Source organism: Triticum aestivum, chromosome 2B (genome assembly GCF_018294505.1).
Source record: "Triticum aestivum cultivar Chinese Spring chromosome 2B, IWGSC CS RefSeq v2.1, whole genome shotgun sequence".
Classification (NCBI taxonomy): Eukaryota; Viridiplantae; Streptophyta; class Magnoliopsida; order Poales; family Poaceae; genus Triticum; species Triticum aestivum.
Genome location: NC_057798.1, coordinates 614833541 through 614844345, shown reverse-complemented (window position 1 = coordinate 614844345; position 10805 = coordinate 614833541). Strand labels below are relative to the sequence as shown.

Here is a 10805-nt window from a genome sequence, read left to right as displayed (position 1 = left end):
TGTTCTTCTTGAAGTTCCCCTTCTTCCCTTTGCCCTTTTTCTTGAAACTAGTGATCTTGTCCACCATCAACACTTTGATGTTTTTCTTTGATTTCTACCTTCACATATTTTTGCATCGCGAAGAGCTTGGGAATTGTTTTCGTCATCCCTTGCATACTATAGTTCATCACGAAGTTCTAGTAACTTAGTGATGGTGACTAGAGAATTCTGTCAATCACTATCTTATCTGGAAGATTAACTCCCACTTGATTCAAGCGATTGAAGTACCCAGACAATCTGAGTACATGCTCACTAGTTGAGCGATTCTCCTCCATCTTTTAGCCATAGAACTTGTTGGAGACTTCATATCTCTCAACTCGGGTATTTGCTTGAAATATTAACTTCAACACCTGGAACATCTCATATGGTCCATGACGTTCAAAACGTCTTTGAAGTCCCGATTCTAAGTCGTTAAGCATGGTGCACTAAACTATCAAGTAGTCATCATATTGAGCTAGCCAAACGTTCATAACGTCTTCATCTGCTCCTGCAATAGGTTTGTCACCTAGCGGTGCATCAAGGACATAATTCTTCTGCGCAGCAATGAGGATAAACCTCAGATCACGGATCCAATCCACATCATTGCTACTAACATTTTTCAACACAATTTTCTCTAGGAACATATCAAAATAAACATATGAGAGCAACAACGCAAGCTATTGATCTACAACATAATTTGCAAAATACTACCAGGACTAAGTTCATGATAAATTTAAGTTCAATTAATCATATTACTTAAGAACTCCCACTTAGAAAGACATCCCTCTAATCTTCTAAGTGATCACGTGATCCAAATCAACTAAACCATAACCGATCATCACGTGAGATGGAGTAGTTTTCAATGGTGAACATCATTATGTTGATCATATCTACTATATGATTAACGCTCGACCTTTCGGTCTCCGTGTTCCGAGGCCATATCTGCATATGCTAGGCTCGTCAAGTTTAACCTGAGTATTCCGCGTGTGCAAAACTGGCTTGCACCCATTGTAGATGGACGTAGAGCTTATCACACCCGATCATCACGTGGTGTCTGGGCACGGCGAACTTTGGCAACGGTGCATACTCAGGGAGAACACTTCTTGATAATTAGTGAGAGATCATCTTATAATGCTACCGTCAAACAAAATAGAATAAGATGTATAACAGATAAACATCATATGCAATCAAAATATGTGACGTGATATGGCCATGATCATATTGCGCCTTTGATCTCCATCTCCAAAGTACTGTCATGATCTCTATCGTCACTGTCACGACACCATGATCTTCATCATCTTGATCTATTGCAATGTGTCGTCACATGGTCGTCTCACCAACTATTGCTCTTGCAACTATTGCTATCGCATAGCGATAAAGTAAAGCAATTATTTGGCACTTGCATCTTATGCAACAAAGAGACAACCATAGATCTTCTGCCAGTTGCCGATAACTTCAACAAAACATGATCATCTCATACAACAACTTATATCTCATCACGTCTTGACCATATCACATCACAACATGCCCTACAAAAACAAGTTAGACGTCCTCTACTTTGTTGTTGCAAGTTTTACGTGGCTGCTACGGGCTGAGCAAGAACCGTTCTTACCTACACATCAAAACCACAACGATAGTTCGTCAAGTAGGTGCTATTTTAACCTTCTCAAGGATCGGGCGTAGCCACACTCAGTTCAACTAAAGTTGGAGAAACTGACACCCGCCAGTCACCTGTGTGCAAAGCACGGCGGTAAAACCAGTCTCGCGTAAGCGTACACGTAATGTCGGTCTGGGCCGCTTCATCCAACAATACCGTCGAACCAAAGTATGACATGCTGGTAAGCAGTATGACTTGTATCGCCCACAACTCACTTGTGTTCTACTCGTGCATATAACATCAACGCATAAAACCTGGCTCTGATACCACTGTTGGGGAACGTAGTAATTTCAAAAAAAAATCCTACGCACACGCAAGATCATGGTGATGGCATAGCAACGAGAGGGGAAAGTGTTGTCTACGTACCCTCGTAGACCGTTAAGCGGAAGCGTTATGACAACGCGGTTGATGTAGTCGTACGTCTTCACGATCCGACCGATCCAAGCACCGAACGTACGGCACCTCCGTGTTCAGCACACGTCCAGCTCGATGACGTTCCCCGGGCTCCAATCCAGCAAAGCGTCGGGGATGAGTTCCGTCAGCACGACGGCGTGGTGACGATGATGATGTTCTACCGGCGCAGGGCTTCGCCTAAACTCCATGACGATATGACCGAGGTGGAATATGGTGGAGGGGGGCACCGCACACGGCTAAGGAACGATCCGTAGATCAACTTGTGTGTTATGGGGTGCCCCCCTGCCCCCGTATATAAAGGAGCAAGGGGGAGGGGGCGGCTGGCCAAGGGAGGGTGCGCCAGGGAGGAGTCCTACTCCCACCAGGAGTAGGACTCCCTCCTTTCCTAGTCCAACTAGGAGACCTTCCATGTAGTAGGAGTAGGAGAGAAGGAAAGGGAAGAGAGAAGGGAAGGAAGGAGGGGGTGCGGCCCCTCCCCCTAGTCCAATTCGGACTAGGCCTTGGGGGGCGCACGGCCTGCCCTAGGCAGCCCCTCTCTCTTTCCCGTATGGCCCAATAAGGCCCAATACTTCTCCCGGCGAATTCCCATAACTCTCCGGTACTCCGAAAAATACCCAAATCACTCGGAACCTTTCCGAAGCCCGAATATAGTCGTCCAATATATCGATCTTTACGTCTCGACCATTTCGAGACTCCTCGTCATGTCCCTGATCTCATCAGGGACTCCCAACTCCTTCGGTACATCAAAACTCATAAACTCATAATATAACTGTCATCGTAACGTTAAGCGTGCGGACCCTACGGGTTCGAGAACTATGTAGACATGACCTAGAACTGTTTCCGGTCAATAACCAATAGTGGAACCTGGATGTTCATATTGGCTCCTACATATTCTACGAAGATCTTTATCGGTCAAACCGCATAACAACATACGTTGTTCCTTTTGTCATCGGTATGTTTACTTGCCCGAGATTCGATCGTCGGTATCCAATACCTAGTTCAATCTCGTTACCGGCAAGTCTCATTACTCGTTCCGTAATACATCATCCCACAACTAACTCATTAGTTGCAACGCTTGCAAGGCTTTAAGTGATGTGTATTACCGAGAGGGCCCAGAGATACCTCTCCGACAATCGGAGTGACAAAACCTAATCTCGAAATACGCCAACCCAACATGTACCTTCGGAGACACCTGTAGAGCACCTTTATAATCACCCAGTTACGTTGTGACGTTTTGTAGCACACAAAGTGTTCCTCTGGTAAACGGGAGTTGCATAATCTCATAGTCACAGGAACATGTATAAGTCATGAAGAAAGCAGTAGCAACATACTAAATGATCGTGTGCTAAGCTAACGGAATGGGTCTAGTCAATCACATCATTCTCCTAATGATGTGATCCCGTTAATCAAAATGACAACTCTTTTGTCCATGGCTAGGAAACTTAACCATCTTTGATTCACGAGCTAGTCAAGTAGAGGCGTACTAGTGAGACACTATGTTTGTCTATGTATTCACACATGTATTATGTTTCCGGTTAATACAATTCTAGCATGAATAATAAACATTTATCATGAAATAAGGAAATAAATAATAACTTTATTATTGCCTCTAGGGCATATTTCCTTCAACCACTTAGACATAAGAGGGCAAGAGGATGTCGTGGGAGCTGCAACGGTCGAGAAATCCTAAGTCATCCACTAAATAGAGTTATAGCTACCGTTACCTGTAACAGCTATAGTAGAGGCTTATTACACTAGTAACTAACTCACGCAATGCCATTAATTGCCTCAGCAGCGTGGGAGACATGGGCTGCGGCACACTCTATATAAGCCGCACCCCTCTCCATAGCCAGGCAGCGAGTAATCTTTGTAACCATACCCATCAAATCAAAGCAAGCCTCAGGGCACGACACGTAGGGCTTTTACCTCCACCGAGAGGGGCCTAAACTCGTTAAACACCGAACGTTACACCTGCGCCGTAGCTAGGCTCTGCGCCTTATTCATACCCCTAGTACTCATTGTCAGGATCATAACCCCGACAGTTGGCGCCCACCATGGGGCTAGGCGTCTAGCAAAATTTCACGGAGTAGGTGGATTTCTTCATCATCATGTTAGTTGGCAGCAAAATCCGTTTTGGAATGATCTCCTTCATTGCCGACGACTCATCATGGCTGCGCTAGGCCCCACTGGACGTGGAGGCTTTGCGCGTCCGTGGCGCGACGCACTTCGGTGCTTCCTCATACAGAGTCCTCCTCCGACGGCCCTTGGCTCCGTACCGAGTGGTTGCCCACTCCACCATTGCGCGCCGTCGTAAGCGCCCCGGGCATTCACGGCTGCAATGCTGGATCAAGCATACTGTTGCCACTCAGGCAACGGCGGAACATGTGGCGGCTCTCGAGTTCGATGAGCCCGCCCTCGACCTCTCTGATGGATCACTCGACGATTCCTTTGAGGAGTCTGGGTCCAAAAGCATCGAGTCGACCGCCGAGATTCTCATGGCAGACAACTCCGAGCACCGCGCACCCCCGGGACACACAGAACCCAAGGAAGGCCGTGCAAGTGCATCTCACATCAACACCGACAACGACATTCTGGGCCACGAGCCGTATGTACCCCAAGCTCTCACCCGGGAGTAGCGGGACGAGCTCTGCCATAGGAACGAACAGCTCCTGCACACCCCCATCACGGGGATGACCCCCGAGGCGTTGGCCATGGAGTCGACTCGTCTGGCTACCTTGGCCAAGCGCGATCGCCTCAAGCGGCTTCAGAGGGAGCTGAACGAACGCAAGCGCCGTCAACCCAGTTCCAGTCAGCATAAGCGCCGGCTCTACTCGAGTGACCAGCCTCATAAGTATCAAGTCCTGAGTACTCCATTGCAAAATCTAGCAGCTGCCACTCGGACCGCGGATTCCATCTAGCCCTCTAGCTCTATAGCCGGGGAGGGGATTCGGCAGATCGAAGCGCTCCTGAAGACGGCATTGTCGCAGAACGCGACAGTGTCCCAGTCTAGAGATCGAATCCACAACACATCAGTACTCTTTGATCCTAGCGCGGATGAAAAATACCTCTTCTGCCGGGGCGAGAACAACGAGGGCATACAACTGAAATATCTGAAAACTAGAATATAGTTTTGAGATTTCATAAAATCATATTTTTTTTAAAGATACTGAATTCTGGCTGCATAGCGCAAGTGCATGACGCGAGCTTCCAATTAGAGAGGATGTTGCGAACTCAGCATAGCACAGATGGTTAGATTCCTTGTGGTGGAACCAACCCACCAGGGTTGAAGTCCTAGACTTGACATTGGTGGTCACATTTTTTTCCCGCGATGTGCATTCCAGGGGAGGAGACGTTTCTGTCGACTACAAAGGTGTCTAAGATGACTTCATCAATCTTAAGATGATATGTTGGCTCAATCTCTCGGAGATGCTCATATGGGTAGGGCGTGCACGCGTGCACGAGTTCATAAAAGTGAGTGTATGTGCATATATATGAGCATCTACCTGTGTACTATGTTTAATAAAAAGATAGAAATAAGTCTTTGACTATAAAACAAATGGCAAAACACATATGTCTGCATAATGCCAAAAACGGTTTCGTTCGCGCCCAGAAACTGCTTCACAGAAATGATCGAGAGGCAATTTCTTGCCTTCTACTCCCTCCGTCCGGAAATACTTGTCGGAAAAATGGATCAAAATTAATGTATCTACAACTAAAATACTTCTAGATACATCTATTTTTATGACAAGTATTTTCGGACGGAGGGAGTATCAACGACGACGATGCTGCTGGGTCCTCGTCTTCTCCATATGCCGCTCCAGCGACGGGAGTGGGCGGGGAGCCGGCAATTTCTCTCCGGTAGGGCGATAGGATAGGCGTAGTTTACTTTCAGAGGTGCTACATCAATGATGAGGATCGCGTCGGAATAATCTGCTTCTGTTCTTCCCCCATCTCGGTGGTGCTCTAATGATCGGCGCCGGAGAGCGAGAGGCTTGGTGTCCTTGCCAGTCTTCGGATCTGATGAGATTTGTATCCAGTGATCGACGCGTGACACTCTCCCGTGTGCCATTGGTGCCGACTGTTACGGTTGTGTTTGGTGCCTTGCAGTGGAATACGTGGATGGCAGCAGACAGCGACGTTCCTCTTCTTCGATCGCGTCGGATGAAGTTGACGGCGTCGGGATCTAGTGGACACGGGGAAGAACCTCGGCTGACGTGCCACAAAGCCTCGGTCTCGTCGCTTGCGGCGGTCCGGTTCATCGGCTCGAAAAGCATCTTTCTATGCAAAAGTGCTCCTCCAGATCTGTGTATGACGGCAGTTCCCCTCATTCTTCAGTGCTGCCCCGGCAGCCCTCGGCTGCGGCAGAGGACGACGGTGGATGACATTTTAGCGTGGCACACGATTTTGTTGTAGTGGAATTCTAGTTTTACTTCTTGCGGAGTCTTCCGTGCAATATTACAAGACATCTATATTTGTTTCTTGCGGTGACCACGTATGTACTCTTTGTAATCCATCTGTCTAATGAAATGTATGTGTGTGTTTTTGTGGTTGAAAAAACCAAAAAATCAAATATGTGGTTAATTCAAAAAAACAAACACATATGCCTGCATAAATGTGGTCAGTGTCCAATTTTAGCCGGTTCGGCTCTTTGGTGAAAAATTACAAGATGTAGCCGAAAAATAAACAGAGAACTTGAACAGAGGAAAAAAATTTCAATCAGTGTCCGTTCAAGCGAAAACTGATCGCCACTTTCAGAAAGGAAAGTCTGAAGGGTGGGCAGCTCTGCAGTCCCCGGTGTAATTTTACTTCAAGCATCACGCATCAACACGAGAACTCCACACATCACTGCGAAATAGAGATAAACGAAACAAGATCTTCTATCTGTAAGAGAAACAAAACCTACACGATCCACATCCTTTCAGAACTAGGCAAATTTGCTCAAACATAAATACTCTGGTACAATACACAGAGGTTCGTAGATGTCGCTTGATCCTTGCGACATCTATTACAATCTACAGATTTGGCCGTGGGATACCATGAGGGCCTATGCCATTTGCTTCTTCTTTACAAGCAATGCAGGGGACCATGTACTACCATGCCCAACTCAACATGGCAGCTGAACTCGACGGGTCTCAATGCTAATTACAGTACAATTTACACTTGAGCATTCCGGAAGAATCCGTGTCCTTGTTGGTGCAGTGATGCTTACGCGTTGGAAGCACCAAACATGTGCGCGAGCGACGTCCATGTCCCAGACGCCGAGAGCGCCAGGCCGACGACGATGACAGCCACATCAGCGATGAGCGCAGGCCACCCGATCTCGGCGCCTAGCACCTTCATGTGGAATGCGGCCGGCAGCACGAACCCGAGCAGGACGCAGACGCTGCTCCCGACGAGCGAGAGGAAGTCGGCGAAGTTGGGCACGAGCATCGCCATGAGCCCCACGAACACGACCAGGATCCAGCGCAGCCACCAGGCGTAGCGCTTCCCGTAGAGCAGGCGCTCGGCGACCTCGTAGACCGGGTTCATCATCACCGGCATGGTGAAGAAGAGGTTGATGCAGAGGCCCAGCTGCACGGTGACCGACAGCCACCCGGCGCCGAGGTTGGTGGTGATGATGTCCCGCGTGGACGCGCCGAAGGCGAGGTAGCCCATGGCGCCGAACAGCCCGTACATGACGGCGATGAATACCATGGACAGCCCGAGCGTGCCGCCGAACTTGCGCTTGTCCGCGGCCTCCGCCTCCAGCGGCAGGACCATGCCGATGCCCTCGAACGCGTAGACGGCGACGCCGAGGCCGTACAGGAGCTCGGTGGGGCCCCCGAAGGCGAACACGGGGGGCCTTTCTGTGAGCCACGTGGACACGTCCTGGCCAAGCACGACGCCCATGGCGCCGAGATCCACGACGTCGGCGAAGATGCTGAGCGGCGCGAGGAGCGTGAGCGTCTTGATGGAGTTGAGCCCGAGCTGGAACGGAAGCATGACCCAGATGAAGAGCGCCTTGGCCGTGAGGAGAGGCGAGGACTCGGACGGGTCCCCGATGGGGTGGAGGTGCGCCAAGGTGTTGGCGATGAAGATGAGGTAGCCGACGCAGAAGCTGGCCTGGCTGAGCACGAGCATGGCGTCGACGGTGTGGCGGCCCGCGGCGCCGTACACGGCGGCGCCCAGGTCCCCAAAGGAGGCGATCTTGGGGTGCTCGTCGGCGAGGCGGCGGCGGCAGGCGACGAGCAGCATCATGCAGTGGAAGGTGAGCCCGGCCACGGCGAGGAGCAGGATGGAGCCCGCCGCCCAGCCCGTGCGGGAGAAGGTGTAGGGGAGGCCCAGCACGCCCGACCCGACCACCGCGATGAAGACGTTGGCGAAGGTCTTGGGCTGCGACGACAGGCGGGCGCCGACGCCCGCGCCGCCGTGCTTCGGCAGCAGCGCCGCCGCGTCGAGGCCGGAGGAGGAGGAGCTCGCCTCCTTGTCGAACCCCATGGCGGGCGAGGACCCGAATCGGACGCAGGATCGAATTAGCTGGTGAGATCTCTTGTTGCTCGAGGCGATTGAGCTTACTACAGTGACGTGTTGGGTGCCCAGGAAATTGGGGATTAGGGGGCAGCCTCGGTCGTTAGCGCTGCCGTTCTGTGAAGGGGGGCGAGGTGCCGTGGACTTTCTTTTGGGGAAAATAGCATGGACTTGGTCCATGGAAATGGACCATGGTGCGCTAGTTCTATACGTCTTGTGGGGCAGTGGGCCACTCGTGGTGGTGCGTGATATCTCTATGTAGACCGCCGGCGGGTGGAGTGGTGGACTCATCACCTCCTGCTGTTGGCGAACTGCCGGAATTGTACCGGACGAGCACACTGGTCAGCGGGACTGGTTCAGTGCTCGTGGGTTATGAGTTATGACCGTGTTAAGATTAAACTACAATCTGTAATTAAGGGAAATCTCCCCTTGCCCATCGAACGAGCGGTTGCGCCCGCACGGGAGACTGTGTCCGTCGCAACCGTCGCCTCTCTCCCGTCCTCCTGGAACCGATGCATCTCTTCGGGATCGTCGCATCTCTTCACGGGATATATATACTCTCTGTAACCATCGATCAAGACAATCAATCACTTTCGATTCAGAACACGTTATCATGCACGTAGAACAGCCAGCGAGAGCGAAAAGGCAACAAAGAAAGGAGAAGAGAGGAAGCACTCGCCGCCGGTGAGATGACATGCCTCGTCTCCTTTTTCCTTCGTCTGACCCGCGAGGACGGTCGCCGCTACCGCCTCATTGCCCTTCGCCGCCATGGAGTTGGTGGCCACCGCCGTTTCCGTCGCCGGATGCAAGCCATCCGACGGTTCGGCCGCAGCGCCGCTGGACGTGCCGCCCCTGGCAACCACCGCGCCGCTGGATGCGCCCGTCGCGGTGCTCACCACGCCCCTGGACACGGGCCCCGTGCTCCTGGACGCGCCCACTGTGGTGCTCCCCGCACCCGTGGCCAGGCGCCCATGGGGTACGACCCTTGGCTGGTGGCCGGCCCGAGCGCCCCCATGATGCACGGGGCCGCTACCGCGCCTGCCCTGCCCACTGGGTCTCCGCCTCCACCACCTCCTCTGTCGGCCGCATGGATCCTGCCGTCAACGCCGACGCCTGATGCCGTGGCCGCTGGCCCGAGCCTCCGCCCGCCTGGCTACGCCCTGGTGCCGATGCGCTCGACGGTGAATGCAGAGGAAGCGCTCGCCTTCATCTCCGCTCCATCCGGCGCCTCTGGTGTCGTCCACCTTGGAGTCGGCATGGAGGCCGCCGCCGCCGGCGGCGGCACGCCTCAACAGGAGACAACCGCAGGCTCGAGCAGCCGCGCGGAGCGGCGCTTCGGCCGCCTCTTCGGACGCGTCGTCGTAGCCCTCGACCGCCGCCCCGGCCGTCGCCCAGGCTCATGGGCTCCGGCGAACCTCGGCTTCACCGCTACTCCACTGCGCCAGGCCTCCACCGTCGTCGTCTCCTCTTCAGATGAAGAGGCCTCATCGGTGTCGCGTCGCTGACACCTGAAGATGCAAGGAGAGGCGCCGGCGCTCGCCCCAATCGCCGGCGACTAGTCTCCATGCTCCTTGCGAGCGCAGGTGGTGGTGGGGGATCGAGCGTGGTGCGGGTCGGGCGGGTCCTTATCCGTAACCACCCCACCTCTCGCCTCCTCTTATGCGGCGTGGGTGGCTGTGGGTTGGCCTCGGTCGGCGGTGGCAGGCCCAGGCCCAGGCGATCGACCTGCTCTCTTCAAGTTTTTTTTCTCTGTTTTTATTAGTCTAGTACTAATTATTGTATATGGTGCAGTTTTAGACTCTGTTTAGTACCTAGTTTGACTGCTACTTACATACTAGTCCAGTTCTAGATTAAATCTGACTAGGACTTGTGTAATTATTAGTGTGTTTATATTATGTAATGGATTGATAATATAAATAAAGTACCAGATTCCATCTGGGAAGAATGACATGTTCCATGTGTTTACCACATCTCATTTTTATCGAACATGTCTTTGCGATTGAGATCTTCTCTCGCATATCAAACTTGCGAATTTTTGAATGTTTCTCCCTCATCTTATTTGGAATCACAAGGTAATGAGTTGTGATCTACTGCTCATTTGCAGACTATCCTCTCTTACTGTGAGGTCTACGCTTTGTCATTTTCGACAAACGTTTACCTCCAACATGTATTCCTTATATCTGAATTGTAGCATACACAAGGTAATGGC

At 51.7% G+C, this 10805-nt stretch overlaps 1 protein-coding gene across 1 annotated transcript; it reads right to left on the bottom strand.

Moving 5' to 3' along the window:
* Positions 1-6948: 6948 nt before the first annotated feature.
* LOC123046303 (amino acid transporter AVT3B-like) lies at positions 6949-8819 on the bottom strand. The gene has a single exon (XM_044469629.1). It carries the CDS (start codon positions 8774-8776, stop codon positions 7295-7297), a length of 1482 nt encoding a protein of 493 aa, XP_044325564.1. The 5' UTR covers positions 8777-8819; the 3' UTR covers positions 6949-7294.
* Positions 8820-10805: the final 1986 nt, after the last annotated feature.